Source organism: Rhyacophila brunnea, unplaced genomic scaffold (genome assembly GCF_057557595.1).
Source record: "Rhyacophila brunnea isolate RB1 unplaced genomic scaffold, BYU_Rbru_1.0 scaffold_9, whole genome shotgun sequence".
NCBI lineage: Eukaryota > Metazoa > Arthropoda > Insecta > Trichoptera > Rhyacophilidae > Rhyacophila > Rhyacophila brunnea.
In genome coordinates this window covers 28,631,087-28,649,621 of record NW_028233361.1, presented here as the reverse complement: position 1 = coordinate 28,649,621, position 18,535 = coordinate 28,631,087, and the positions used below count along the sequence as shown (strand labels likewise).

At 31.3% G+C, this 18,535-nt stretch overlaps 1 protein-coding gene across 2 annotated transcripts in view; it reads left to right on the top strand.

Annotated features, from left to right (window-relative positions):
* The window catches only part of LOC147063490 (uncharacterized), a 221,739-nt gene that overhangs the window by 162,320 nt on the left and 40,884 nt on the right, over positions 1-18,535 (top strand). For both annotated transcript variants that reach the window (XM_085959553.1, XM_085959554.1), the window contains 2 exons: positions 1,315-2,321; positions 4,136-4,374. In XM_085959553.1, coding sequence (XP_085815679.1) covers positions 2,163-2,321; positions 4,136-4,374 — 398 coding nt within the window. In that variant the 5' untranslated portion in view covers positions 1,315-2,162. The remainder of the gene's footprint in view (positions 1-1,314; positions 2,322-4,135; positions 4,375-18,535) is intronic.

Sequence of the window (18,535 nt, the reverse complement as noted above, 5' to 3'; positions counted from 1 at the left end):
CAAATGTACCTTGGATAAGTTTAAAAGGTAGTAGCAAGAGTCGAACGGCACGTGAATGCATTTCCTCGTCGTGTTACCCGGCATCGAGTTTTATATCGATTACCTAATGGCAAGTATAATACTAATGGGCAATGGGCAAACGCATGGAAATTACGATCATTCTCTGAGATTGCTGCATGCCGCCGTAATTTAAATCGCAAACTCCGACTGACCTCGTTTGTACTGTTCACAGATCTGGACTTGTACCGAATATTGTTAGCTGCACAAAGTATGTATATTGCAGTGGCAATGCCTCCATACGACAAACTAAATACATTATAAAGTTTAAAAAAATAAACAGACCCATCTGTCACCAGAATCTTCTTATCAATTATTGTAAAAAAATATGCGGCAGCGCCGTCTGTCTTCAAATGTAGTATTTTGCAGGGAATTCAGGATTATTTTGTATGAGCGTCAGGTCACGTGTCCTCAACCCCATCTACCGAAATATATGTAACACGTAAGGCTCAAAAGGCAAAGCTTAAAACCTTTGCGCATAATAATATTGTCTATCACTGCACCTGTGTCTAAAATAATTAATAATAAGATAATTTAAAAAAAATCTATGACATTAAATCACATAATATATATGTATAGAGTGTAATAAAAAATAAAAAATAAATTTTATCTAAACTCATCGCTCGATTTTATATCGTCAGTGAGCTGTTAAAATTTTATCTATTGTGTGTGTCTGTCATTAGTGTGTATCTATACCAGTAGTAAAATCGTGTTATCGTTTTATTTTCCGTGACTATACCTGACAATTGTGCTCTTTTTCTCTGATCTCCACTACTTGCCTCTTTCCAAAGTCACTCTTCGTCACTGGTATATTGTGTAGCTAACCTAAAAGAAAATTTCTATTTAATTACGCATACGTATAAATATATTGTATTATTATTTAGGAACAAACGAATTCGTCGGTACATATTCAAAAAATTCTACTTAACTTTAGAACAAGCTTATGTGTAATGTCACTAAGCAAATGAACCAAGGAATGCGCACAGGGTTTCTGCGCAGGTTGAATTTGTAAAAGAAAAGTTTTCCGTTTTTCAAATAATGATATATATTGGTTGATCTTAAAAAATAAAATATTACATGGTATTAATTATATTGTTTTTTGTATAATTTTACGTATAAGTCTGAAAAGAAACGATTTTAAAGAGATAAAATTATGCTAGTTGTTATGTCATGTTGCTTATTATTTTCAAAAAATCTAACAAAACCGTCAATTATTTTCGAATAATATAATTAATATTATTTTTTTTTTGGTTTCAGATTTTGGCCGACAACTTTAATGAAAACATCACAATAAAATCTCCGAGTAGCAGTGAAAACTTTCTAACGATATTTTTAAGTGTTTTATTATCGGATTTAACATTCGTCAACATCTGATATCTAAACTGTGCAAAAATTGATTGCAATAAAAACCGATATTAAAAACTTTCACTGAGTTTCAAGTGTGTTGAGTTTCTTTGTGGATAGATTATTAAATGTGCCATTGTAACGGTGTGTAGTGTACTCGTTGTCCATCCAAGAATGAATAGTAAAATAAATCTACACAAAATACTATTACCGGCTACATAAAAATTGACGTTTTCATTCACACAGCTCGAGCAATATAATACAAAGATCACATCGTTGTCGATTCGTTTAAAAGCAATTTATCGAACAGCAAATTCCTTCAATTTAATTTATAAATGAGATTTCACTGTCTTTTTTTCAATCGACTTGCAAGATTTTTTTTGGGACGAAAAAAAAACTACGCCACTGCTATAAATAAAATATATTTCATGGATATTTAAAAAGGTGTACCAATTATTCCCAAAGTGTTACGAACGTATAATCTATTTGTGTTTATTATTAATTTTTTTTAGCTGCTTACTAACTTTATTATTTGTATTGGTAAGAATCTCTTGTTCTTATTAATACTAGGCCTCTAGTTCATCTTTTATTATACATCCGTTTTAGATGTCGTAAATTTTTGGCAGCGTTTATTTTAATGATAGTGGTTGTGTTACGCGTTATATGTGCTCGGAATAATAATAAAAAAAACAAATTGATGGCCCGTCAAAATCGCCCGTGAAATTGTTTGATTGATTGTGTATGGAAATAGTGCAAATAACATGGCGCACAAGGTGAAAAATAACCACTATGTGGCAACACACCGCGCGGGAAACGGTGCTAGGAGTTCTCCCAGCTCTGGGGCCTACAATCGAGGATATTCGACGGATGGAGAGGATTCTCATAGAGCGCCGTCAGATAGAACGCTTTCTGAATATATGGTAAGCAATTTATTCAATCTTATTTTTTACGAAAAAAATTTACAAAGATGACCATACGATATTATTTGAATTGTGATGTTACTGTCAACCTATAGATGCTAGAGCAATGTCTTGAAACATGTCATGCATACATATTATAGAGAAAAGTGTTGAAGGCATTTATTACTTGGAAATAATAAAGAAATCAAAAATAAAATGGACTATTGTAAACATTTGTACTCTGGAGTCTAGACCAGCGCTTCACAACCTTTTTAGCACTTGTCCCCATTTTCAGTTTAAAATATAGTTTATTATGGAATTAAAAAATGCATCTTTATACGTAATTTTATAATTCGGAACTGCGTATTTATTTTTCAATTGGCGTATCCTTTATTAATTGGAGTGATGACAGATGCAGACTAACAAATTTTTAAATATCTGATTGCAAAATTTTGTCAGTGACAAAGGAAGATAATTTACTTTTTGTATTGATTTTCATAAAATAATTTATTGTACTATTGTATTCGGACTGTGGCCCCCCAAAAGTATGTTTTTGGTCTGTAGCCCTAAAAGGTCACATGGACCCTACTCTAGAGTATCTACTGATGATCATTATGAACCATTAATTAACTCAAAATCGATAATATCATTAAAGCTGTCTAGGACACAATAGAATTACACCATATTATTTAATTCTAATCCATAAATTGTATTCAGCTCTTAATCAAAAAACTCAGATTATTCTGTAATATTAATTTTCAATGGTTTTAAAATAAATTTTATTGTTAATCCTACTATAATTCAGTTATGTATATTGACAGCTGTTTCGGGCTTTGGACTCATCTTTAGAACGACATAGAAAAGTTTTGTATGTGCCATAATTTTATTCAATGCTCCATTTTTTAGATTATTGCTAACCATTATTTTAAGAATTCACTGTTGTTGTATAGGCCTAGTAATATGCAAATCATCTGAAATAGCCCGTGAGTGGATGTTTCATAAATACGTTGTAACAGTTCAACTCTTATGATTATAGCATCACCCAATTTCTAACGTATTATAAAGAAAAATATATCTTTATAATTTACTCTGGGTATGCTATCAATGCAATCCCTGTCCACCCGAAGAGTGATTGCTCTTTTAAAGCATTTCTTTTTACTTCTTCGTGGGTTCATTTACAATCCGTATATACTGGCAAATATTAATTTTCATGTTCCCACCAATATCACTCGTAACTCTACGGTCTTCAAGATACCTTGTCGCAGGACAGATGTTATATTTCACGATGCTGTGTATCGTGCGATTAACTTATTTGATGGCACCATAAAGATTGATTTATTTTTTATTAACTATGTAATGTTTGTGGACGTGTTAAATAGGTTAAATTTATAATTGTATATATGTTTCTTTAATATTTACATAAACATATGCTGTCTTTTCTACTTTCTTATTATATTAGTTGTTATTTGTAATTCAGATATTTTTATTATTTTGTATTTATTATGTATTATGGCGCATTGGCCAATCGCTGTAATGCCGTAATACTCTTTTTCTAAATAAATAAATCACTTATCAAAAATCTACATAGTGTTAATTAATCTCTCTTTTCAGTAATCATCGACAAATTTGATCAGTCGTTTTTTTGCTATCCGGAATTCTGATCCACCAATATGACATAAATACATTTGGATTCAATCTGCAATCTTGATTAACCTTGAATCAGTAAATCGCATTTCTAATACGTTAGTACCTATATAATCTTATCTTATCAAATTATGCCATAGGTTAAATATTAATACTATGTGCATTATATATGTTTCTTTCTCCGCCAACAGACGAGCAACGAACGGTCCAGCACCCCAGTTGCGCCCACGAGAAAGCACCGCAACGCCACGTCGCCAGTACGGACGACACCCTCGCGAGCGATCCCCAACAACCACAACCATAATCACACCCACAATCATAGTCACAACCATAGTCAGAACCTTGCTCTCCAAGACCACAATAACCTCACCGACAATGGATCGGATATATACGTCACAAGCGCTGCCTACAAACCACCCTCCGAAATTAGGTAAGCAAGAATATTTACACATTATTACTAACTGTAATCAGTCTTTGCTGTAGTAATATCTTTTCTAATGCAATATAAAACCCCAATGAAATAAAAAATATATATATTTCAGTTTTATTATCAACGATTCACTAATCGATACCATTAATTTAATTCAAGGATTCATTATAATATATAAAATATAATAAAACAATATCCGAATAATAACAATTCCAACATATTAAATCATAAATACAATTAGATCTTCACTGTTACTCGAAATGTAGCACATTGTATTATAAATAAGGTTAAAATACAGCAATACAGAAATACAGCTTATAGCCATAAGAATATATCTTTTGAAATAATCGAGAATTTCATATTAAATTCGATTGAACCGGTCCTGATTGTTACTAAATTATGTGAATTAACTATCATAATATATTGTGTTTCTACCAAGAATTGATGGTTGGCACAATTAATTTGACATACTTATTTTATTCTTTCATAAATAAATAAAATACAAATTTTATTAATTTCGTTGAAAAATATTTCAAACATTCTTATATTTATGTATTTGGGCTATTCTATCGTTCCCACTTTATTTATTTTTTTAATTTTGATTTAATGTATACAAATAAGTACACTGTAATAATATTATATTGTCGGTATATCTAGTAAAATTGATATATCCATTTTTGGTTAAAATGTCAACTTTTATTGAATATGCTAGCGTTATTGAATAACTCTATATGTGTATGATTAACTGAAACACGTCTAATAATAATTTAAAAAAAAAACAATCCACAAAAACCTTTTAAATCGGGTTCTTGTACCGGAATAATGTTTAAACCTCCTAAATACGAATAATCTATGTCATTTTGTAAAAAGTTTGTTTGTTTGATTTTTTGAAATTCGAACAATTTAAAACAAAATACTACGTAAAACAAAAAATAGGTGGTATAACCATGGTATAACCATGGTATAACCAATAAACTGTTTCTTGTCAAAAATGTGTTTTGGGTTTATAAAGTTTATAAGACAAAAATATTATTATAAAATTAAGTATATTATCAATCATCGGGCATAATTAAAATAAGTACCGACAAAATAAATAACTCCAAGTGAATAACTCTTTCCCACGGTAGCAATATTAATTCAAATAGTAAGTAATATTCCGATCAGCGGATTTGTTATCTGGATTCACCATTACCATTTAATTACATGTTTGCTTAACCATTTCAAAGTAATGGCAATGAATGCCTTGGCGGATTTATCTCAGAGGAGTGGTTCTTGATTGGGAATCGACTGCTATAGTATACATCACTCTAGCGCATTTAGACAATCTTTATTCTCAAATTAAAATGTTTTGTCGTTTTTACTAACTTTATATTACCCTCTCTTGGGCTATATAATATATTATGTACGTCTTATATCTGTATTTCATGTCTACCCAAAGACTTTAAATAGATTACAAAGGTTTAAACACGGTGACACATTATATTTATTCAAATTTAGGGGAAAACCTGTTCTCCATACATGTGCCCTAATCTAAGACAAAATGCCCTCATCTACGATGATAGGTTTATATTTAATATGGGTTTTAAATCACTCTGAAGGAAAACCAAAACAACATTATATAAAACTCTCTTGCGCCCGGTATTAACATATGGATCAGGATGCTGGGCACTCAGCAAATAGGATGAGATAAATATGGATATCTTTGAGAGGAGAGTTTTGACAAAAATCTTTGGGATTGTTCAAGAAAGTGGCATTTCGAGGTTAATGCATAATGAGGAGCTGTACACATTTTATGGGGGCGAAAATATCACGTGGCATATGAAAATGCAGAGACTACGCCGAATCTGCCACGTGCATAGAATGCCAGATGATTATACCGGCGAGGCGGTATACGTACGCATCCCCCGATGGCAAGAGAAGGCAATAAAATAGAATAGCTGGACTGAGCCACAACAGATTTAAGAATGCTAGGTCAAAGCAACTGGAGAATGTCGGCGCTGGATCGTTCAGAATGGAGGAAGTTTTTGAAGGATGCCAAGACCCGCCAAGGGTTGTAGTGCCATAAATGATGATGTGTAATTAATCTTTATCATCATCTTCTGTGATGATAATATATCTTCTAATTCAATAAGCAACGGTTTCTTTTACAAAAAATATTGTATATAGATTTTGAATTTTTTCATTTGAATCGTTTGTTTACTGGTTTTTTTTACCTTTTGGCGTCTTTGGGAGCTATGTATAGTTACAATGACAAACATATAATTAACATATAGTTACTACTTTTATGTTATTGTAATAAATCTTTCAATTTTTGTGACGTTATGGATCATTTTAAGGTCAGTGGTGTTAAATATTTTAAAGAATTATGTTTATCCGCAGTTTGATTATTTTCCTATTAGTATTTGCTATACTGATTATAGATTCAGTCATAAATAAATGCACTTAGACTATCTACATAACTATTTATTTAACTTGTGGAATATTCTTCTGACCTTGCTCAGAAGACAACATTTATTTTATAACTAACAGTTAATATAAATATTTACATCAAACAAGGCAAGACATTTAAGGAAGCAGTAATGTGAATAAAAATTTAGCTTACGGGTTTATCCGTAAAAGGGTAAAATCAGCAGTCCATATTATAAATAAACATGTTTTGCATTGCGGGTTATTGTAAACTGGTTAGGTTGCGGGTCTCCGGAAATGGTCTACTTTTCCTGATTTCAATGCAGAATATGTACTGAAATTTTAATTGAAATGTCTAGTTTTCAACGTAGTGTTGACCTAAAGAGATAACTGTACAGTTTTATTCACTTATTTACTCACTGCGAATAATATAATTTGTAGGTTATAAAAATACTTTAATGCACAATACAACCATGATTTAAATTTAGAATTCACGCTATAATAGCTTTATATTTTTTTTGGTGGTTTAAAACTTTTCAAATTTCAATTTTGTAGAACATATTGATTCTGTTATTAAAACGCAGTATATCTAAAGTTGTCTACATATGGAAACGTGTTCTAAAATTAAGCAACATATTTTAACCAAAGTCAGTGACAGGTTTATGGACGTGGAGGCCCGAGGCACTGGTTGATTTTATAGCCCCCACGATAAAAAACTACCAACGTAGGTAGTTATCTAGTAACAATATGAATCTACCTGTTTCCTATAATCACAGCCTGTAACTGAAAACAATTTTTGTTAAAGATGAAAATGATAATTTAGTTGATGAAACATACTAATATTAATGGTTATTTGGTGTACAAGTGGTTATTTTATAGGCCCCATGGATGTCAGTTACAGGGACTTTATTATGCTTTGGGTAATATTATATTATGTTTATATTATGCAATAAGCATATTTTTATGATTTTGATACAGTTTTTTGTAGGTATAACTGATTTGAATTATTTCGAGGCCCCTTTTTATATTTTATGCGGAATCAATTGCGCCATCTGCATTTTTTTAAATCGCTTGTGACTAATTCTACAAATTATGAAAAGTAGTGTGATTTAATTCGAATGATTGACCTTTAATTCATTAATTGACAAAAAACAATGATATGGAGCTGTTCATATTTCTGTATAGGTTCTGCATGAACAGTGAATATAGAAAAATGATTATGATTAATTATTTTTCAGTGAAAAGTATGATTGTCTTTTAGATTTAAATGAACAATGCTTTATGCAGAAATACGAGGTAGTAAACATACATTTTAAATTACATTTGTACAACGTGTTATGGAGAGACACACGTAAAGAGTAAATACCTCAAAGTGGAGACAAACAGACTTCACTACTCAAAGAACAACAGATCATCGCTGGACAATTAATCTTACCATGCAGTGGTATCCAAGAGATATTAAAAGACCTATAGCACGACCATGACACCGCTGGATCGATGAGATAATTAAGTTTAGACTACAAATAACTAAGGCCCCGTCCAGCGTAGACGCTTTCGGTAGAGCGTTGAGCGGCACGCACAACTCAAACGTATAACCAAAAAAAGACATTGTCTACGAACATTTTCACACACGGTTATACGTTTGAGTTACGCGCGCCGCTCAACGCTCCGCCGAACGGTGGACGGGGCCTGAGGTATAAGAAAATTGTACACATAAAGGAGAGGCTTTCAACTATCGAGAGTAGCTGAGACGATACATACTATTAAGCAGTAAGTACCTAAGTAGGATAGTTTTAAGTACAATCTATTTTATTTTGATATGGTATCTACCAGAAAGATAGTTGAATCAACAGCACGTTATTAATATTGATTTCAATCTACTCTCACTTCAAACTTTAATCTTCAGGACAGATTAAATTTCGACAGGTAGAAAGTTGTTTTCTCTTACATGGACCTACTTGGTATTCTGTTTCATTTACAAAAAATATTATATGTAACGGTAATTCTGATTACTTCAGTACTTTAATACAGCATTGTATTTCTAGAGGTATTAATAGATAATAATTAAGATAATGTGACCGTTTTATACGTAATCTATTAGTTTTAGATATTTCTACATAAATTTGAAGCGTCATTTTAGTTGATGTAACATTTTATCAGATATTTTTAAATTAGATAAATAATAATAAATTAGATTTTTTCATACAACAAACAACAATACTTATTACTATTTATAATAAAAGTTATATTTTAATTTAACAAGCGATATAATCCAAACCTAAATTCAAATTGAACTTATTATATAATTTAGAAAAAACACTTTCTGAGAGAGTATAATATTATTATAACCAATAGAAAAAATCTTTTTTGAAAAAAGTAAGCCACCCCGGCTGGGAATCGAACCCTGCATCTTCCGGGTATACGCTCCATCCGTCGCATTTAACCAATATGCTACGGCCTGACATACTAATTGCGACAAATTTTAACTATTGGTCAATTTTAATACCTACTCATCAGCGCTCTTCCAAATTTGTCCAAAAAAAGGAGGTCTTAGAGTTTAGACCCATGAATATGGTTGGAGTCGATGTTCGACACCTTTATATGAAATACATACCATGTTTTAAGGTATGGAGAAATCCATGCTGGGTATAACATTTAAAAACAAATATCGGGGGCAAGCAGGGGTATACGATGTAATAGAGTTTTCTAAAAAGCCTCAAATGGAAATGAGCATGAAAACTACATACTCTATCTTATGAATAATACCAAATTTTCGATATCTGTGTACCCCTTCTATAATTTTCGTAACACTGAATACCCTAGTCAAAAATGGCATATACTTTAATAACAATCAAAATATTTTTTTTTCTTTTTTAGTAGGTATGTACATAAACAAAATAATAACAAATGAAAAATAAAATTCATTCATAATAAAACATAAATAGAATAAATAAAAGTTATATTATAAAATTGATAACATTCGTTATATTCAATTAGAAGAACGAAATTGTTTATGTTGAGACAGATCATCATAAATTGGTTCCCTAGTTGTTAATTTTAATCTGAAATGCGGTTTCAGATCCAAAAGCCTGTTCTTTTTTTACTAAATGTCTACAAATGCTGAAAAAGCAGCATCACATAGATATGAAGTTGCAAAAGGCAAGATGTATTTCAGGACTTTCTCTGTTAAAACAGAGACCAGAGCAACCAGAATGATGTTAAAGTACATACACTGTTTATTCCAACAATTATTGCTCTTCTTCCGCAGTCGATAAACCTTCTAGCATGGATATTGTATTGATGTCGTATTAATGCTTGTTGCACCAGGCGTAGCGAAAACCCGGTGCAGCGCGTACCCCCACCAAACTCTACCCGTATCCCAGGGGGTACGTGTACCACACTTTGGGAAACACTGATCTAGTGAACTAGAACTTCTCGGTCCTTCCTCGTTCGATTTAGAACTTCAATATTTATCACCCGGTCAGGCCTAGGAATTTTGAGGATGCGTCTATACAGCCACATCTCGAAAGCTTCAAGTCTCCGCGACATCTCTTGGTTTAGCGTCCATACTTCCATACCATAGAAAAGAATTGAGAGAACATATTTTATAACAGGCATATATTAATAATTTTGTAACTATTATTATATTCACTCGTTGACGCTTACGCAAACCAACATGTGCGTATTTATATATAATTTGCATAACGTTTTTCAGTATTTCGTATTTACCTGAGAAATGTAGGAAATTTTTACTTACCTACTGTATAATAAATTATACAGTAAAAAATAAAACGTAGACACATTACTTTATCTACAATACATTTTTCCTTTGCGTAAATGTGGGTCAATTATTACATAATGAGTTTGTACGGTACGTTGTTGTTCGCATAGCATTTCATTAAAAATAAAGCAAATTCACCCATTCAATTATTTTCCTTCATATGTTTGTTACGCAACGGTGTTAAACTGCTGTGAAAAATGTTGATATTATACTACAATTAAATATTAGATATTGCGTGAGAGTGTCTAGGTACTAAAGTGTTGTTATATCAACAGTAAACTTCAGATGAATATGTCATATTTTTATTATTTTGATATTGTGCAAGAATGAGTTAATTGGCTTAAAATTCTTACTTTTTCTTAAATATTCATTCAATCAATACGGTAGTACTTCATTAAAGACTCTTTGAACCTTCTCGTTACGATGCTAATAAATTCCTTCCATTTCGGTGATGTCACTATGGGTTACCGTACAAGATTGACTAGTATTTCTACACATTTCCACTTCCTACAAACCATAATACTATCTTAATCATACCATTTAGTATGTCTCTCTTTGTCACATATACTTTTAGAATTTAGATCAACCTCTTTTGTTCGTATTGGAATGCGACGATCTGTTTGCAATCTGCATTTATAAATATTTATGACAGGTAAATTAGAAAATTTATAACATCTTAATTAGATGTAATATTGATGATTCTAGGAATAGCTAAAATATGAAAATTACATATTAACTGAAATATTTTCAGTTTAATATACTGTGTAACTTAAGGTGACATTGCAATAACGGAAGTGTTAAATAAACATACTTACATGTATAGTTTTGATTCTTAAAATAAGCTTACTATGAAACGGATATCCATTTCATTGATTTCATAATATTTTTGTTTATCTCTGTCTGTTTATGGTAGTCAAATAAAAATTAATAAACTACATGAACCTTTGACATCTAAGGGAATGTCCATGGGGGCATGACCACCCCTAATGTATGCCATTGGAAACACCATAATATATGCACTGTGCATATGACACTTAACACAACCTAACCTAACCTAACACCACTCCGGGATTAAGTCCAATCTGCAAGATCAAAATGCCCGTTCTCATTGTTACCGAAGGAAAGCTTAATTTTTCATATTATGTCAAATAAGTCTTAAATTTATTTCTCTATGTGTCCTTTATTTTTTTTTCATAATTTTCTTGCGTTTTGATTAACATTATAACAAAAACTATACATTTTTTCGATTTACCGTTTTCATAGGTTTATTTTCAGGAGCTACAATAGTTTAGATTATTAAAGAAGTTCTTACTGCCAAAAGGTTTAACAATAGTGCTATCCCGTTTTTAAAAATAGTTTAAATATATGTTTTTCAATCACGTGCATTGATTGTGTCAATAGTAACGCTAAATATCGTAAAAACTTACTTTTAAAAGTTTGGTAAAAAATAATGATGGTCTCGTTCCCTTCTAATTTAGTAAGATTTTAAATTCCTGCGTTAGACAAATTCATATTATGGTTTTTTTTCTGTGTGTTTGCATTCAAAACATAGAATTAATTATTTAGCGAAATGTTTACAACGTTTTCGCAAAATAGCCATTGCCCATACCGTTTTATGGAGTCAATGGTGATGACTGATGACGATGAAAAGCTAAACAATACTTTACGACATTTCACTTGATTTAATTGTATATATGGCTGTCCAAAAACAGTTGTGATTGTTTTATGATAATCATTGGGCGTCTATCAATGTAAAAAAGGTTATTTTTTACATTATACTTTTACAATATAATGAAATTAAATATTAAATAGAATCGTTTCTTTTCACTCGTCACACTCGACCTTTAGCCCAGTTGCTCCGCCACCGTTTTTTTATGTTAATTTACTGAGCATTTTGTGGTTTCCTTGCTCACTCTTGCACATTCTGAGTATTGGCGACGAGTATCTGATGTGTTTTTTTTTTTTTAAATAATTACAGATGTTTCCAACTTCTTGTACAATATGTTCATTTTCTCAATGCTCTTTGTCTTTCGATATGCATAGTTAGAAGACCACGCTGGCCTGAATCACTAAAACTAGGAGCCTGTCGATCTTTTTATCCATATACTATACGGCTACTAGTTGTAAAATATTGATACCCATATTATATAAATATATATGTATATGTACGTCAAACAAAATATATTTTAGAACTCAAACGCTTTAGATTTCGAGTAGAGTAGAGTTAGAGAGTTCACATAGTTTGATCAACAATAATAAAGAATACTTCAAACAAGATAAGATGACTCGCTCAACAAGTTCATTTCAGGTGTGTATCACATTTGACAACTAGATAACCACACTTAGTACTAGAAATGGATATCAATAGTGTAAAGGGCTTAATTTCAAAATAGAGAACCTGTCTGATCAAACGTGTCAGAAGTAATCAGGCTAAGCTGAAGCTGAGAGATTGTGAGTGAATATTACGAAGTGAACATAGGGATGAATCTTATTCCGTCTACATAATGCTTGCCACTTCCAGGCAAGTGGGCTGCGCTGTCTGTGGGTTTCTTTTCGAAGTCACGGATGGCCGCTACACATTCTGATACTTTGAAGTGTCGGTATCTGTAGTTGTTTATTCATTTAAGACGGTTACTGTTTGAGTTGTTTAACTACTATGTTAAAGTTTGATATATAGTTTGAAATGTGGATAGACAATCGATTGATAGACAGAACTGTGTTTTTAATGGTTGTCTTATTGTATTCACGTGCACACTGTATTACATTTTGAGAATGTATATATTTATATAATATTATTTTAGTTATCTAAATTTATACTTATAACACATATTAGGGTCTAGGACGATTTGGCGCCGGGACAACTGGACGCCACGCAATTCGAAATTAAATATACTTTAGGTACTTATAGGTACTTAAAAAAAATATGTTATATTATTATTTATATTTAAATTATTAAATTATGATTTAATAGTTGGTGAGAATTTAAATATACACACGTAAATAATGATTTAATCGTGAATACGTTTAAGTTCTAACGAAAAAAGAGTTTTTTATTTTATATAAAGCCTTAGGTATCGTAATTCTCAATCCGCAATAAAAAAAACATTATGTTAAGAGTAAAATGAATTAAAACTACTAAGTAGTAGATAGAAACTGATTAAAATTCTTCGTCTACGTTCTGTATACGTGTCGACGACTGTGCGGCGTCCAATTGTCTTGACGTCCAGTTGTCCCATTCCCTACATATTAGGATAAACACAATATGAGAGGAACGACTATTTAATTAAGAGGTTAATTTTGAACTGCTTGATTGGAAGGTTTGATATCGACTGAATATTATATTCTAATAATATGTTCCAGTGACGAATAGTTAATTACCGTCTGAGCTCATTAGTTATAATTTATGTTGATAGATGTTACTATAAATCAAATGGCAATGCAATTTTTTCCGAAAAGAAACGTAAAATATCAATTCTTCGCAAGCAAAAACATATGACAATAGAGTGTGCATGTGTTAAAATCTGTCGAAATTTAATATCGAATAATTCTATATATTCACAACACAGTATTCACTTTTATACTCCTGCGATATTCAACATTATGAATGGTTGGACCATGGTTATATCAAATCTGCTATTACTTATAGTTTATAGAGCGCTCTTAGGAACCATAAAAATGACCGCGGTCTGCCGGTTTACCTGCCTTGCATTTGTGACGTAACCGTTATAATTCTAACATCACCATTATTACACCTGAACACACTGGTTGCATTGTATTTATGATAATGATTTCACATCTACACCAACATATCAGCCATTACTTTTTTGCTGTACAAACAGTAGATTTCTGTGTGAAAACTTTGCACCGACAGGTACTGAGTATTCGAGATCTGCGTATCGTATACAGTATATAACCGGTCACAACAGCTAGGGTTTTCATAACCGGTAATAAAATTTACGGTTATCTGATTAACCGTATAAATTCGTCATATAATCTAATGCATGTATTGTTGGCAATACTTGAAATCGTATATGGGCTATCAATTTATGAAATCGAAATAAATTATGTTTTTCACCCTAGCACTACAACCATTGTCGAGACATGGCCTTCTCTAGATTTTTCATTATCTTGGGTGATCCAGCACCGACGCCATTTTCTAAATGCTTTGACCCGTCATCTTTAAATCCCCCGTGGCGCAGTCGATAAATTTCAATTTTTGCCGTAGGTAGCTACATGTCTTCTTTTAACCTTAAGGGAGGAGTTCAGATCCCCCTTTACGTGTAACTCCTCTGGGTTACATAATTATTATAGTTAGGTATCTTAAACAATAAATATTTCAAAAAAATCTGCAATTCTATTATAAAAATGGCCCACATGCTCAGCGTACGTCAAAATGGAGCTTTTATGCTATGATATCTGATGATGATAGATGCTATCTGAGATAGATGCTATATGCATGTATCGTTTTAAAAAAAAAATCGGTTAGGTACATGTTCAAACACGCGTGTTACCATGATCTTAGTCCCTACTTCATTTATCGTTTGTCAATTTATGGCTACGGCCGTATGTTGTAGCTTAGCCACTGGCAAATGCCAATAGAAATGGCGTATTTCAAAAAAATACTACCTTATTCTTAGGTCAATAATTATTATAAAGCAAACGGTATTCGTAAAATATTTATCACATGTGAATGTTCAAAAACATAGCTTATAATCAGTATCTTTAAAAGTATCTTTAAATGCCTAATTCTTGTCAAATTTGGGATCACAGAGATTATCAATATAAAGTGTTATTGTAAATATTTCACTATAATAGTGTCGACATAAATTTTACTAATGGTTTTATAAAATGCTTTTAAAAATTAATAAATATAAAAAATCTTAACAACACTTCACATGGACGTACTGAAATATGATTATATTCTAATACCCACCCTTTCGAGTAGGTTTGGCGAGTCAACAAAACCATTGATAATTTTAAAAAGAAAATATTGATCAGATATAGAACGTCTACTTTCCAAAGATGGTACCATAAAAATTGCAGTGGTCGAAATAGAATTAGATAAATCATAACGGAAAGCTTTAAAATTTACGTGCTTACGAAATCGCTTCTGTACCGCTTCGAGGCGATTTAAGTATGTAATAAACAAAAATTTAATGCAAATATGCCTGTATGATTATTAGAATGTAACAAAGCCAATTCTGTTTATTTTCTATATAATTCCTGATAAATATTATTATTATATTCTACTAGGTAAGTATATTAAAATATACCAACGTAAATATTTATTAGATCCAGTAAGTATATTCTAAAAGGGGAGTTGCTATGAAAGTGGTTGAATTAAAAAAAAACGGTTTGCTTGACTTAAAATAAATATTGTCATAATAAAAAAAAACAGTTTATTCAGTAAAAAAGTTATAACATACATTATATGTCATGTATTCACGACCAATAATATGAGAAAAATAGTATGAACCTATTGAAAAAGTAATCCTACATTTTGAATGTGAAAATATTATTTTGTAGGTAAGGATTGAAAGAATACAAGTGCACCAGTGATCAAGCGAATAGAAAGACCTCAACATTAATTACCTATTGTACGATTATATAATTCTACATATTTTTAACATTCTGTCAATGAAATCTTGCTCCTAAATAAAGAATATCAGAAAAAGAAAAAATATTGATATTTTGTTGTTTATTAATGTTTTTAGTATTTTTAAGACAACCAGAAATAAATTCCAGAAAATAAACTTTTCGCACAATTTTATACATACCGCACAGCATGTTATGTAGGTACTTATGATTTAAAAATAAATTATTCTCTGGTAATGTAATTTATACGTCCACGACGGCCATGCGATTACGAGTCAGTCCTATAATGTCGTGGATCCTGGGTTCGAATTCTGGGTCTGGAAAATTTACATGTGTGTTTGGACCTAATAAATTGACCAAGTGGATAAAATCTATTTCTCGTAAAAAATAAAAATGGGTTAATAAAAACAACCTCGACTCTGTGGAGACCCATTTATGATCTTCTAGCCAGGGATTGAATGTGGTTTTATTTAAAAAAAAAATTGTATTTGTATTTACCATTATCTAAGATTAAACTTTTTTCAAAACTGTGAAAGCAAAGAATTGGTAGTGTAATTTGAGCGAATATTAAAACATTTGATAGTGATTCCTTAGGTAGTGTGGTTGAATAAATTTGCAGTCAAAGTTTTCGTTGGCGCTTTGAAAAATTCCGATTGCGATTTTATATATAATTGTTCACATAAATATGATCACAAATTATCAGTATTTTTAGTTACCTACCTATCTATGTACAATAGTTGATACAATTTGTCCTTTCGCAGACAGTAAGTTACTAGCTACATTTTATTTTATACTTATTTGAAGTGCCGACAGGTGCAGATATCAATGTTGCGTATTCAAAATAGTCAAAACATAATTATTAATATCATCGATTCAAAATAAATTCAAATTTCAAAGTTATATTTGTAATAGGTACTTAACTTTACATTTAATAATTTATAAAATTTACTGATTGAATGAATCTAAAATAAAGTTAATATAATTAAAAAAAAAATAGTAGCTAATTAAAACGTTCGCTCTATTTTTCCCTTTTTAGGTTAACTTTCATATATTTGGACTCCATCTAGTAGAGAAAGGGTTATTTCTACCTATTAACAATGGTAACAATGCCTTAGTTAATATTGCGTAAACGATATGAAAGGAAAACTACACGCGGAAGAAGATTCAAAAGAAAAAAAAGCATGTAAGTACTTTACTCTAAGTGAATTTTGCATACGACTACAATTATCACGATGGCCGATGACTGTTCAAATGTGTCTTCATTTCCCTGATGTCGTAACCAGGGATATACAAATTACCGGGTATTTCATTATCGTTAAAATGGTAACGGACAATTTATTACCGGTTTACTGAAATTTAGAAAAGTCTGTTATTTAAAAAAAAATTAATATTTGAATGACTAAAGAAGTTCAAGTAACATAAAAGTAAAAAACATGTGAAATATGATTTACATATTATATAACTACGTACTATAAGCATTTTTTTATTAGTATTGGATACTCCCATACCGACTCATGTCTATAAAATGTTTTATAGCAACTTAATTTTAAAGTTTTGGCCTGACCCAGAATTCGAACCCAGGATCCACGACATTATAGGACTGACTCGTAATCGCATGGCCGTCGTGGACGTATAAATTACATTACCAGAGAATAATTTATTTTTAAATCATAAGTACCTACATAACATGCTGTGCGGTATGTATAAAATTGTGCGAAAAGTTTATTTTCTGGAATTTATTTCTGGTTGTCATCCATAAATTATCTCACAAGTTTTTTCGTATATTTTCTCATTTTTCACAAACACATTCTCTACAATTTTCATATTTTATTACAACATTTTTCTTAGCTCGTATTCTTATTTATCCGGTGGTTCTTTGTTCGGTACAAATCTTGCAATCGATTTTTAACTAACTTCCCGACTAGCTAGACATTTGAAACTTTTAGAATATATCAGAACACGATGCAAATGCATTTTTTAAGCCATCTTTAAGTAGAATTGAATTCATTTTCAGTTAATTCTGTTTTGTATAAAAAGTTATTTCGGAAGAAATCCTTAATCCAATCCACTATTATTGGTTGCTAGGGGTCTGGGGTCCTATCAACTAAATTATTAATATATAGGTGCGTTACTATGGAAATCAAAATGACATTTCAGTATTATTTCTTCTTTCTTCTTTGACCATGTCCGATCCTAATAGGATCATATGGGCCTCCCCAGAGTGGAGGTTTGTATTAACAGATTTAATTTTTACGAGAAATGGATGTCAGCCAGCCACTTGCTCAACCTATTAGGTCCATACTCTGACTCATACACAAATTGAAAAACAATATGTGTACTTGCCAGACCCAGGATTCGAACCTGGGACCCTCGACACTA